Source organism: Mytilus galloprovincialis, chromosome 10, assembly GCF_965363235.1.
Source record: "Mytilus galloprovincialis chromosome 10, xbMytGall1.hap1.1, whole genome shotgun sequence".
In the NCBI taxonomy this organism is placed as follows: Eukaryota; Metazoa; Mollusca; class Bivalvia; order Mytilida; family Mytilidae; genus Mytilus; species Mytilus galloprovincialis.
Window position 1 is genome coordinate 965,542 of NC_134847.1, and position 15,204 is coordinate 980,745.

General features: G+C 31.6%; 1 protein-coding gene across 1 annotated transcript in view; it reads right to left on the reverse strand.

The window, feature by feature from the left end:
- Nucleotides 1–9,766: 9,766 nt before the first annotated feature.
- Nucleotides 9,767–15,204, reverse strand: part of LOC143049634 (centrosomal protein of 162 kDa-like) — a 247,218-nt gene continuing 241,780 nt past the window's right edge. The window contains exons 2-6 of the mRNA XM_076223233.1: nt 14,761–14,945; nt 13,769–13,876; nt 11,702–11,818; nt 11,320–11,469; nt 9,767–10,007 (exon numbers count right to left, since the gene is read on the reverse strand). Coding sequence (XP_076079348.1) covers nt 9,831–10,007; nt 11,320–11,469; nt 11,702–11,818; nt 13,769–13,876; nt 14,761–14,931 — 723 coding nt within the window. The 5' untranslated portion in view covers nt 14,932–14,945 and the 3' untranslated portion in view covers nt 9,767–9,830. The remainder of the gene's footprint in view (nt 10,008–11,319; nt 11,470–11,701; nt 11,819–13,768; nt 13,877–14,760; nt 14,946–15,204) is intronic.

Here is a 15,204-nt window from a genome sequence, read left to right on the forward strand (position 1 = left end):
AACAATAAGTCAGACATTAATAAGTGTAGAGATACTGGATCATCACCTCTGTACATTGCTTGTCAGAAAGGACATACTGAAGTAGTTTAGATGTTAATAAACAATAAGGCTGACATTAATAAGTGTGATGATGAATAAGTATCACCTCTGTACATTGCTTGTCATGATGGACATACTGAAGTAGTTCAGATGTTAATAAACAATAAGGCTGACATTAATAAGTGTAGAAAAAGTGGATCATCACCTCTGTACATTGCTTGTCAGAAAGGACATACTGAAGTAGTTCAGATGTTAATAAACAATAAGGCAGACATTAATAAGTGTAGAGATACTGGAGAATCGACTCTGTACATTGCTTGTTGGAAAGGGCATACTGCAGTAGTTCAGATGTTAACAAACAATCAAGCAGACATTAATAAGTGTAGAGATACTGAAGAATCACCTCTGTTTATTGCTTGTTGGAAAGGACATACTGAAGTAGTTCAGATGTTAATAAACAATAAAGCAGACATTTATAAGTGTAGAGATACTGGAGAATCACCTCTGTACATTGCTTGTTATAAAGGACATACTGAAGTAGTTCAGATGTTAATAAACAATAAGGCTGGCATAAATAAGTGTGACGATGAAGAAGTATCACCTCTGTACATTGCTTGTCAGGAAGGACATACTGAAGTAGTTCAGATGTTAATAAACAATAAGGCTGACATTAATAAGTGTAGAACAACTGGATCATCACCTCTGATCATTGCTTGTCAGAAAGAACATACTGAAGTAGTTCAGATGTTAATAAACAATAAGGCTGACATTAATAAGTGTGATTATGATGAAGTGTCACCTCTGTATATAGCTTGTCATGGTGGATATACTGAAGTAGTTCAGATGTTAATAAACTATAAGTCAGACATTAATACGTGTAGAAAAACTGGATCATCACCTCTGTACATTGCTTGTCAGAAAGGACATATTGAAGTAGTTCAGATGTTAATAAACAATAAGGCAGACATTAATAAGTGTAGAGATACTGGAGAATCACCTCTGTACATTTCTTGTTATAAAGGACATACTGAAGTAAACAGATGTTAATAAACAATAAGGCTGACATTAATAAGTATAGAGATACTGGATCATCACCTCTGTACATTGCTTGTCAGAAAGGACATACTGAAGTAGTTCAGATGTTAATAAACAATAAGGCAGACATTAATAAGTGTAGAGATACTGGATCATCACCTCTGTACATTGCTTGTCAGAAAGGACATACTGAAGTAGTTCAGATTTTAATAAACAATAAGGCAGACATTAATAAGTGTAGAGATACTGGAGAATCACCTCTGTACATTGCTTGTTATAAAGGACATACTGAAGTAGTTCAGATGTTAATAAACAATAAGGCTGACATTAATAAGTATAGAGATACTGGATCATCACCTCTGTACATTGCTTGTAAGAAAGGACATACTGAAGTAGTTTAGATGTTAATAAACAATAAGGCAGACATTAATAAGTGTAGAAAACTGGATCATCACCTCTGATCATTGCTTGTCAGAAAGATCATACTGAAGTAGTTTAGATGTTAATAAACAATAAGGCTGACATTAATAAGTGTGATGATGAATAAGTATCACCTCTGTACATTGCTTGTCATGATGGAAATACTGAAGTAGTTCAGATGTTAATAAACAATAAGGCTGACATTAATAAGTGTGATGATGAAGAGGTATCACCTCTGTACATTGCTTGTCAGAAAGAACATACTGAAGTAGTTCAGATGTTAATAAACAATAAGGCTGACATTAATAAGTGTGATGATGAATAAGTATCACCTCTGATCATTGCTTGTCATGATGGACATACTAAAGTAGTTCATATGTTAATTAACAATAAGGCAGACATTAATAAGTGTGATGATGAAGAGGTATCACCTCTGATCATTGCTTGTCAGAAAGAACATACTGAAGTAGTTCAGATGATAATAAACAATAAGGCTGACATTAATAAGTGTGATGATGAATAAGTATCACCTCGGTACATTGCTTGTCATGATGTATATACTTAAGTAGTAAAGATGTTAATAAATGATAAGGCAGACATTAATAAGTGTAGAAAAACTGGATCATCACCTCTGTTCATTGCTTGTCAGAAAGGACATACTGAAGTAGTTTAGATGTAGATAAACAATAAGGCAGACATTAATAAGTGTAGATATACTGGATCATCACCTCTGTACATTGCTTGTCGGAAAGGACATACTGAAATAGTTCAGATGTTAATAAACAATAAAGCAGACATTAATACGTGTAGAGATACTGGATCATTACCTCTGTACATTGCTTGTCAGAAAGGACATACAGAAGTAGTAGTTCAGATGTTAATAAACAATAAGGCTGACTTTAATAAGTGTGATGATGAATAAGTATCACCTCTGTACATTGCTTGTCATGATGTACATACTGAAGTAGTTCAGATGTTAATAAACAATAAGGCAGACATTAATAAGTGTAGAAAAACTGGATCATCATCTCTGTACATTGCTTGTCAGAAAGGACATACTGAAGTAGTTCAGATGTTAATAAACAATAAGGCAGACATTAATAAGTGTGGGTATACTGGAGCATCACCTCTGTACATTGCTTGTCAGAAAGGACATACTGAAGTAGTTCAGATGTTAATAAACAATAAGGCAGACATTAATACGTGTAGAGATACTGGATCATCACCTCTGTACATTGCTTGCTATAAAGGACATACTGAAGTAGTTCAGATGTTAATAAACAATAAGGCTGAAATTAAAAAGTGTAGAAAAACTAGATCATCACCACTGATCATTGCTTGTCAGAAAGGACATACTGAAGTAGTTCAGATGTTAATAAACAATAAGGCAGACATTATTAAGTGTAGATATAATGGAGAATCACCTCTGTACATTTCTTGTTATTGAGGACATACTGAAGAAGTTCAGATGTTAATAAACAATAAGGCAGACATTAATAAGTGTGATGATGAAGAAGTATGACCTCTGTACATTGCTTGTCAGGAGGGACATACTGAAGTAGGTCAGATATTAATTAACAATAAGTCAGACATTAATAAGTGTAGAGATACTGGATCATCACCTCTTTACATTGCTTGTCAGAAAGGACATACTGAAGTAGTTCAGATGTTAATAAACAATAAGGCAGACATTAATAAGTGTAGAGATACAGAAGAATCAACTCTGTACATTGCTTATTATAAAGGACATACTGAATAAGTTCAGATGTTAATGAACAATAAGGCTGACATTAATAAGTGTAGAAAAACTGGATCATCACCTCTGATTATTGTTTGTCAGAAAGGACATACTGAAGTAGTTCAGACGTTAATAAACAATAAGGCAGACATTAATAAGTGTAGAGATTCTGGAGAATCACCTCTGTTCATTTCATGCCTTAAGGACATACTGAAGTAGTTCAGATGTTAATAAACAATAAGGCTGACATTAATAAGTGTGATGATGAAGAAGTATCACCTCTGTACATTGCTAGTCAGGAAGGACATACTGAAGTAGTTCAGATGTTTATAATCAATAAGGCAGACATTAATAAGTGTAGAGATACTGATGGAGTATCACCTCTGTACATTGCTTGTCATGAAGGACATACTGAAGTAGTTCAGATGTTGATAAACAATAATGCAGACATTAATAAGTGTGATGATGAAGAGGTATCACCTCTGTACATTGCTTGTCAGGACGGACATACTGAAGTAGTTCAGATGTTAATAAACAATAAGGCTGACATTAATAAGTGTGATGATGAAGAAGTATCACCTCTGTACATTGCTTGTCAGGAAGGACATACTGAAGTAGTTCAGATGTTTATAAACAATAAGGCAGACTTAAATAAGTGTGATGATGAAGAAGTATCACCTCTGTACATTGCTAGTCAGGAAGGACATACTGAAATAGTTCAGATGTTTATAAACAATAAGGCAGACATTAATAAGTATAGAGATACTGATGGAGTATCACCTCTGTACATTGCTTGTCATGAAGGACATACTGAAGTAGTTCAGATGTTGATAAACAATAAGGCAGACATTAATGAGTGTGATGATGAAGAGGTATCACCTCTGTACATTGCTTGTCAGGACGGACATACTGAGGTAGTTCAGATGTTAATAAAAAATAAGGCTGACATTAATAAGTGTGATGATGAAGAAGTATCACCTCTGTACATTGCTTGTCATGAAGGACATACTGAAGTAGTTCAGATGTTGATAAACAATAAGGCAGACATTAATTAGTGTGATGATGAAGAGGTATCACCTCTGTACATTGCTTGTCAGGACGGACATACTGAAGTAGTTCAGATGTTAATAAACAATAAGGCTGACATTAATAAGTGTGATGATGAAGAAGTATCACCTCTGTACATTGCTTGTCAGGAAGGACATACTGAAGTAGTTCAGATGTTTATAAACAATAAGGCAGACATTAATAAGCGTAGAGATATTGATAGAGAATCACCTCTGTACATTGCTTGTTGGAAAGGGCATACTGAAGTAGTTCAGATGTTAATAAATAATAAGGCAGACATTAATAAGTGTACAGAAAATAGAGAATCTTCCATATTTATAGCATGTTATAAAGGCCATGCAGAAATTGTTGATTTTTTTATTGAAACATAAAGCAGACTGTTACCGGAAATGGAGAGGACTTACACCATTAGCTATTACTAGAAGAGAAAACCATACAAATATTGTACATTTATTGGAAAGATGGAACAATAAGATTAATTATTATGCATAGCAGTAGTTTAAAAATTAATCAGTCACGAGTACTACTTGTACAAGTAATCTTTATTTACTTGAAGTAAATAAAATATACTTCTTTAAGTTAATTATAATGTTTGAATAATCTCCCCTTAATTTTCTAAAAAAATACTTGTATAAGTAAATTTTTTTTACAATCCCACAAATATTCTCAAGTTTTGAGATGAAAATCATGCCTTTAACAATTTTTCTCAGGTTAGCTCATAACGTTTGATAACAGTTCAATGTTTCATCTCATTAATTCAACATAGTGAAAGTACTTTTATTGGTGGGGTATCAATTTTCGTAGTTTTCGTGGATGACTTTATCCACGAATTTAAGTGTCCAACGAAATAAAATAACCATTGTCCAAATCAAGACATGGAAAGATCCCCATGAAGGTTTGACTACTGATATGACTGATCTAGAAAATATATTGAATAACCTCGAATCTGAGAATACTTTAACAGCAGTCACAGCACTATAACTGCATGCAGGATTATACCAATTTACTATTAAATAACCTAAACTGTACAACTTTTGACTTTTAATTCTCATAAAAAAAAAAAATCGATGAAAGTCAGATTTCCGGTATTGATTAGCATATATGCTAGTATGATAAAGTGTTCATTTTATATCCTCATACTTCTCGTACATATGGGAAATAATTATTTCATGCTGGGCTTGATTTAGAATTTTTGACAATTCAAGATACAATTATAGCATTTGTTTATGATACTGATTTCTTTAGGTGACATGTTTATGGCCTAATTAACACCTTTGATGGTCCTTAATCTGTTGATCACTTTATCTTGGGTTAATTAGTGTTGTCACTACGATTTACACGAGTCAATGTTTACTTTGCAATTTCCTTCAATCCAGACTATTTGTAACCTTCGTTTCTAAAGGCTTTAATTTTTCAATTTTTATTTAAGAAAACTAAAATTCACGAATTTAAAAACCCAAGAACATGTAAATATTGCTCAAACCACGAACATTGATACCCACGAATTAAAATACTTTCACAGTAGTTATTGCACACGATCAATCAAACGACATTGATTGTCTCTGGTTTATTCAGTCTTTTTTCAGGCATCAACATCCTGCATGTAATCTTGAAATAGTATCGTTTTCTTCTTAAACTAGAGGCTCCAAGGAGCCTGTGTCGCTCACCTGATATTTCTGTTTACAAATGATGCATGAAATAATGCAACACTTATACTTTTGCTTTAGTTTCAGAGATATAAGCCAAAAACTGCATTTTACCCTTATGTTCTATTTTTGTCCTTGTTGACCATGTTTGTTGGCAGGCGGGGTCATTAGACACATGTTTAGCTCACCTGGCCCGACATGGCTAAAAATAGAACATAGGGGTAAAATGCAGTTTATGACTTATATATCTGAAACTAAAGCCTTTAAATCAAATCTGACATGGGATAAACATTTTCATCAGGTTAAGATTCCAAAATTGGTTTCCGTTCCCTAACTTGAGTTTGTCTCAACCAAATGTTATGAAACTTATACACAATGCTTATTACCACAAAACACAGATCGAAGTGAATTTTGGTAGCGTCACTCTAACCGTTCGAGAGTGATGCCCCTTTATAAATGGAAAAATTGCATAATTCTTATTTCCCGTTCTCTAACTTAAGTTTGCCTAAACCAAATGTAATAAAACTTATACACAATGCTTATTACCAAAAAATAAAGATCAAGTTTGAATTATTTTTTTTTTGGGGGGGGGGGGGGTCACTTTAACCATTCTCGAGTTATGCCCTTTATTAATGGAAAGAAATACAAAATTTTTAGTTTCCGTTCTCTAACTTAAGTTGCCTCAACCAAATGTTATGAAACTTGTACACAATGCTTTTTACCACAAAACAAAGATAAGGTTGAATTTTGGTGGCGTCACTTTAATCTTAAGACGAAAGATACCAAAGTGACAGTCAAACTCATAAAAACAAATCTAAAACAAACTGACAACGTCATGGCTAAAAATGAAAAAGACAAACAGACAAACAAAAGAAGACATGACATAACATAGAAAACCAAAGAACAAACAGCACGAACCCTATACACAATACTTATTACCACAAAACTCACATTAAGGACAAATTTGGGTAGCGTCACTATTATTGTTCTTGAGTTATGTCCTTTTATAATGTTGTATGCAAGCAGGGGCATCATCTGTGTCCATGGGGACACATTCTTCATTTATTTAAACTAGATACCCTATTGTTGATTGTGGCCAAGTTTGATTAAATTTGGCCTAGTAGTTTCAGAGGAGAAGATTTTTGTAAAAGTTAACAGACGATGACGACGGACGCCAAGTGATGAGAAAGCTCACATCTGCATTCCTTTGTGAACATATGAAATCATTTTTAATATCTTTCAAACAAGAGGAGTAATTTACCTTGTAGACTTTCATCTTTATTATTTTGGCCGGCGAGAAAGGTATTGTTGTCAGTATTGTAATGATGTCCTATATCCCCAAATATAATAAGAGGAACAACAGTACACACTGCTTTACTTATCATGATCGATATTATGTAGAAAGTCATCCAGATGAAGGTTTTACTACCAATGGCAAATAGAATTCATTTTATCGATCATCCATGTTTAAGAAAACAAGGCCAAGATGAACCCTGCCAGAGAGACATGTATACCCTATAATAAATCAATACACCAGACACAGCTAACCTATCATTTATTGTATCTGATAAAACAGACCAAAACACAAAACATTGACAAATGAACCATGAAAATAAGTTCAAGGTAAAATGAAACCTTCCATTCTGAAATGTACACCTAACAATCATTTCATATACAAAATATAGTTGACCTTGTGCTTATAGTATCGGAGAAACAGACTTTATCACGTAACTTTTGACTTTGATCACTGATCAATGAAATAAGGTCGAGGTCAAATGAATCCTATCTGCCGGACATGTAAACCCTGCAAATTATATCATCCTATTACTCATAAGTGATAAATTCAAATGACAAAAACCATTAAATGTTGTTTTTTTCAAACCAGTGACTGAACTATGAAAATGAGGTCAAGGACAAAGGACATATGACAAATGGAAACTTCATAACATAGGGCATCTGTATAGGTAAGAACTGTACATATTAAAGAGCACATAAGGCAATTTTACATATGAATAATATTTCCAAGGGCATAACTCTTCTCAAAATTATTGATCGGCATTAATTATCAAATTCGCTAAAACATTGTTGATATAAACCTATGATAAAACTGTCATAAAACTCTGGCAATAATTGTACATGCGAGAGCGCTAACAAGACTGGACCGACAGAAGGACGCCCAGTATTTCCATGTCCCCTGAAACGTGTTACACAGGTGACAAAAAGGAATATATCTATCACTATGAATGTTCCGTTTGATGAGATAAATTTCATTTGAATATTTAGAAAATTCTTAATCATTTGCTGAGAACTTAACTAAATATATGCTTGTATTGTAAAAAGTATCTATAACATTTCTATATGACCTAAAACCTTTTTCAGGGAAATGAAAAAAAAAATGGTTTTGGCATATTTAGTAATGAAACAGATTCCTTACAGACATTTGAAGTAAATAAGATAAATATCAAAAGGTCAAACCAAATTTCTCCTGAATCTATAAAATAACAAATATATAATTGTAAATTTATTATAAAATTTTTCCATTTTATGTATATAATTTTGAACAATATGTAAAATTATGATAATGATAAATAAAATAAATTATTTAATAAAACTAAAACAAAACTAAGTATTTGACACAACTTTTGAAAGTCTTACAACATCATACAAAATCTTATCGAAGTAGAGCACATTACATTCATTTCAAGAAGATCTTTAATTAAATAATTCTTGTACTGAAAAGGAGACATTTGTTAAGAAATTATCTCCTTTTAATTTAGTTGCATAAACATACGTTTTTGAAAATACAACATCATACGAAAGTATTCTTTACAAAAAAGTATTTTCAAAAATCTGGTACTTACAAATGGTAAACAAAGTAGATAACTTTTTAAAATAAGGAAAAAATCTAGACTGAGGTTCTAGAGGAAATAAAGAGGGAAACTAATCAAAAAAACTTATAAAGTTTGGTGGATGCTGTTTGAAAGAAGATCCATCCCTAATTTGTGTTGCCCTTTTACAGTTAAGTCTCTCAATACTCTTGGATACACCTTATATTAGAAAAGATTCTTGGCTTCATAAGATTTTGTAAAAAAAAGGGAAAAGTATGAAAGAAGACCTGACCCATATTCAGTATACACTGTTAAATTTGTTCTTGTCAAGTCAAAGAAATCTCCCAGTATTATGTTCTTGCAAATACAATTCCAGATCAGCGTGTTACACTGATTAGAAAATAAATTTATATGTTTAAGTAAAAAGTTGATGTTCAAAATAAAACTGATCAGGGAAAAAATATAAAGATTTCAGTAAAATGTAGCATGAATCACTTAGCATTAACTGATCAATTTTACATCGAAAGATAACAATATCAAAATTTTTGTTTTACACAATAACATTAAATGAGGTATGTTAACAGTTATAAAACAAATTTTTCATGGAACACAAAACAACACATGTGACAAACAGAATGCACCACATCGTTAAATTGTGTAGACATTTTATAATTGATGGTATTACAACAGCAACATTTTCATAATTCTGAACAAGAAGTTGAAGACATTGCTCTAATAATTGACAAAAACATTTTAGAAATCTATGCAAATTCAGAACATTCTAAAATAATTTGTTTGTCTTTTCAAACAACAGATCATAAGAAATTGACCCACTATGATAGTTAAATAATAAAGAATTCCAATTATAGAAAGTGTTTTTTCCCTAAGGTACCACAGACTAAAATATCTCAAAAATATAAAGGACGGAATATTAATAGAAATTTTAAATTAATAAAACTACTGCTATGACACTGCTGCACTGACAGGTATAACAACTCCTTAATTTTGGAGTAATTTTAACACATCTAATATGGAATCTAATTCTGTTCTAAATCTTTAAATTTCACTATTTTTAGAATCAACAATTCCTTTCCATTTATTTGCTTCCTGGTCCATTTCCACTGAAGCTGTGTGTTTGGCATTTTTAATAATTTGTTGCAGTTCAAATTCTCGTGTTTCACGTTTTTTCTCCATTTGAATCTTCTGCTGAATGGATTCAAAATGTTTCATTTCCTGAAAGCAAAACATAATGTATTACATTAGCAAGGCAAAACATATAGGCAAATCACTCCTTGTCAAAATATAGTCTAGGCACTCCTAGTTGACATTAAGACAAGGCACTCCTAAGTGACAGTAAGACAAGGCACTCCTAGGTGACATTTAGACAAGGCACCTCCAGGTGACATTTAGCAAGGCATTTCTATGTGACATTAAGACAAGGCACTTCTAGGTGACATTTAAACGATCTTTTTAATAGTGAAGGGATTAAAAGACAGAAGCTATCATACTTTAATTTGTTCTTGAAATATTTATATCACATAAATGAAAACGTCATTGAATAAATTGTGTGCATCCAAAGTGTTTACCTTCAATAGAAACACCTAGACGTAAAAATTCAAGGAGCTTTAACATAACATAAAAGAATAGCCAACTTCAGTGCTTCGGGAGTAAAAACTTTAGTTTCTTAATAATTCATTCTAATATGACGTCCTTATTACGCTATGTTAACAAAGCCGTGTTCTAATAAGCACAAAAAATATGTTTGACACATGCGCACGGACTTACTTTTTATATTAACATTATTTCCATCATTATCCTTTTAAATATTTACATTTAAGCAGCTAACATAAATTTTTATTATATATTTTTGTCAAACAACATATATTTGCCCTGCTCGTAGTTTTTAAAGTTATCAAAAAATATACCCGTACAGACTCCCCGGGGAGGACACGGGAACAGCCAAACATTCTTACGGTATTTTTGTACGCTTCGACTTATAAATATATTGTATTTGTCATATTAGAATCGAAATAATTCCATCATGTCATACTCTATGCTAACGCTCAGTGTAAAATATCGACAAATATAATGCCTACCTATGTTAAAATGAGCATAGAGCATGACATGAAGGAATTATTTCTTAATTACTCTATCAAGTGTTATAAATCATGTCAAAGTACCAAAAATATAACTACTGTGCTGATGATACTCTAGGGATAGTAGTGGTATCAACCCAATGTAAGTTGATGAAAATGAATTTATAAATATCGTACAATCGTAAAGCTTTTTGTGATTTTCCTTCAATAGGACTACAAGAAACAAAACATTTGAAAGGCAGGCGAAGGATATTTAGATTGAGTAGAAAAGTTTATATTGAATTCCTATAAGTAAAACTATACCTTCCTAAATTCTTATCAGTATTCAAGTTATTTCAGTTTAATATAGGCATGTTTGAAGTAGAAACAAATTTCCTAATTAACCAGTTTTATTTTGTGCAACTAAAGAGAAATTTCCTGATGGAGAGGTTTTCTTATTAATTACTTACTGGAGTGTGGAATTTCTTTGCCTCATGTAATTCCTCTTTTAGTCTGTCAATTTGGTTTTCTAAACTGACATTCTGTATCCGCAGTATAGAGAGCTGTTCGGAATCTAAATGTGATTTATTTAACTTGTCTTTTAAATGTTTTATCATCACCTGAAAAAAAGAATTTTATAATCATCTATTTTAATAATTTACTGTTTTATTCATCAAATGTGCAAGCCATTACCTCACAAAGATGAATATTTTTTTTTATAAAATTATAAAACAGAAAAGAAGGTTAAGATTACTTTGACCTATAGTTGATTACTTTTAAATCATTGTGACTTGGATGGAGAGCTGTCTCATAGGCATTCATACCACATCTTCTTATCTAATGAACTCTTACCTGTTGAGCATCTGTTTTTGATTGTAACTCTGCCATTCTAGAAGCAGAATGTTGTAAAGCGTTGTCAGCCAAAAATTTCTGTAGCTCCCTCTGGTGTGAAGATCTTAGTACACCAATCTATGAAAAGGTAAATTTCAAGACATTTTTATAGATAACTATGATATATAAAACACATAGCTCAATTTTGATTGGTGATTGGATGACAGTTTAACGTCATGTGACAAAAACATGCATTTACAGGACAGGATTATGTTAGGGTGATATTTCTATCGAGTTTTCTTACTGTTGATTTTTATTTGTAAATAATCAATTTGCTTTAGTCAAGAATTTTAGTTTATTGAAGGACCTTTTGTCTGATTTAAAAAATATGCTTTATGTCCTTTCTTTGGTTTGGTTGTTGTCATTTTGGCACATTTCCTATTTCCATTTTCAATTTTATTCAAACTAAAAATATATTATTTGCTCTCGCCATGATTTTTGTGCTAATGAGGCGAAAAGCAACCAACATTCAATCAATCATGTTACTGCGATATGAGACTGAGTATACCAGACAGACAAACTGAACCTGATTTTTAACTTGCTATTTCCCAACAGTCTACAGGAAAACTTGTCACCCTACCCTTACAAATTATTATGAATCAGTCCTTGCTCTTCCTAATGATTTACAGTCTTTATATTGATCAAGGCAAAACTCAAACTCATTAACTCTCACACTCAAGGCAAAAAGGCTACTACATGTACATTTGTTTTATCACAAAATATTTAACCTAACAGAAAGGTTATATCAAGGAGAACAAAATAAATATTTACCTTCACAATAACTTTATTTCAATGAGATGCTGATTTAACTTTTGTCTATTCAAGTTATCTCAACATGCAATTGATCTTTTTCACAAAAAATTACAATAACAAATCCCTTAAGGGCATACGATACAGTTTTGATCATGTATTTATAAGTTCGTGAAAATTTGCATATCGTCTATTTTTTACCTGATTAAATCAAATATGTTATAAAAAATATACCTTCATGTGCTACTTTTTGAGTAAAATGAGGTCGAAATTTTGTATATTTGCTCAAAATTCAGATTTGTGGACATAATTTCTTTTTCGAAAGAAAGACATAACTTTTTTGTTTTAAAAGATAAACAAAAACTGTTTTTTGTTAAATAATCGGTAATTTCTGTATTTTATAAGCACCCTGAAAAAATATGCATATTTTATTCAGAAATTACTCATATTTATCAAATGTTCATGAATTGAGGAATATACGTCATTTTTGGCTGCATGTTTATCAAAATTAAAATAAAATCCTATATTTACAGTTTTATAAAATTTGGGTCACATAATCACCCTGCAAAATGAAACAAATTGCTGTTTTGAAAAATAGGGTTCCATGAACTCGTTTTCAAATTAAATCAGTTTGAATGATAAAAATCAGACGAAAAAGGCATCTTTTCCCGATATGTCACAGTTTGACGTCGCGAAAATAACAATTTACGTTAGCAACGTCATTACCTCCCCTGTAACTGTATCGTATGCCCTTAAGGAACTCAAATTTATTCACCCATTCCAAATCTCAACATACATTGTTTAAAAGTCAATCTTTCAACAGTGTAGCATCGTTGACAATATAATAGAATTTGAAGCGACTGTGATACAAGTGAGAGGTTTTGCTAGCTATAAAACCAGGTTCAATTTACCATTTTCTACATAAGAAAATGCCTGTACTAAGTTAGGAATATGACAGATGTTATCCATTTGTTTGATTTGTTTGAACTTTTGATTTTGATGTTTGATTTGGGACTTTCTTTTTTGAATTTTCCTCAGAGTTGAGTATTTTTGTGTTTTTACTTTTTTTTTATATTTTTATTAAACAATTTTACAATTAAAGCATACATGTGACTAGCCTCCTTTTAAGTTCCTCAATATAGAGAAAATAAATAGATAGACTAACAATTCATTGTAATTATTAACACACCCTCTGCATTTTCTCAACCAAATTCCTAAATCCCATAGATACTTATAATAACTCATTCTAATAAAACTACCAAATGTATGTACAAGTACCTGTTCTTCATATTTTTCTCTTGTTTTACGATTCTTATCTTCAAAATGAGCCTGATATTTCTGTAATTCAATACTATGTGTATCAACCTCTAGCTGCAGTTCATCAACCTAATAAAATAAAACTTAAACATATATTACCTGAATCTATTCATTCTGTTACTTAGTAATAGTAATGTTCCTTCAACTAAATGAGGGAAGCAAGATTTATTTTTTTAAATGGAATGTGGGCAGCAAGTGTTTTTTGCCTTGAACAGAGTGAGGACATCAAGAGTAATTTCCCTTGAACTGAGTGAGAAGTCATAGAAGTAACTCTGTACTCTCTAATTCTATCAAAAATTCGTATATTTCAATGAATCAGCTTTTTAAATGAGCATTTTAAGTTACAACTTACAACTCCGGTAAGCGCCATGTGTCACATAGGGCGCTTATTAAATGATCATTTTAAGTATTATTTATTAAGAGTCATTCTATCAGATACCAACTGATTTCTATAAAAAGACGTCAAGATTTATATTGGTGATTATTAGGGACTTTAGTTGATTGTATGATTGATAACTGCTGTTTATCCAATGGCAAATATTAGGCCAAAAAAATTATATGTCTGTTTATGGTTACATACTTAAAAAAAAATAGGGTAGGTAGGTAAGTATTTCCATTTTTTTTTTTTTTTTTAAATTATATTTTTTGTGACATGGTTTTGAGTCATACAGTTTTGTCTTGTTGTGGTTCCAGTTGATCATGGGCTCAGTTTACATGTAATTTTAATAAATGGATTATTTTCCTTTGTTATTAGTTTCGGGGGGGGGGGGGAGGAATTGGCGGCAAAATGTTTATTTCTTCACACGAGTCACGAATTTCCTAAAAATCATATTAATGATTGTCAACATTGGGATATCGATGTATCAGGCAACACTACCTTCACTTTTGACACAAGTTCAGTTTATTTTTCACTTTACAATATCATACATAAAGGCTCAGAGAGTAAATCCTACCTTTGATTTTAACACTTCATTTTCTTTTATCACATCAGATATATGAGTTCTATCAGCAAATGTTTCTGGTTCATATTGTTTTTCATTGACTCTGTCTGTAAATCCGTTCATTTCAGATAAAACTTCTGTTTCATCTTCATCCATCTGTCTCCTCTTTCCTTTACCTTTCATCTTCTTATTTTTATCTAACAATATAAATGCATAGTTGAATGTTGGACTCTAGGTGTACTCTGGGTTTTTTCGGTTGTTGGGTTGCTAACAGAGATAAGGCCTATGAATTGTATCACATATCATCCATATTGGAGTAATATCTATAACTTTTTTAAAAAGATGTAAAATGAAACAATCTAAAGAACATTTATATTCTAAATAAATTAACAAAACAAAACTTGACCTAATCAGTTGATTTGTTAGGCTAAAGACAAACAGTACTATCTATATATA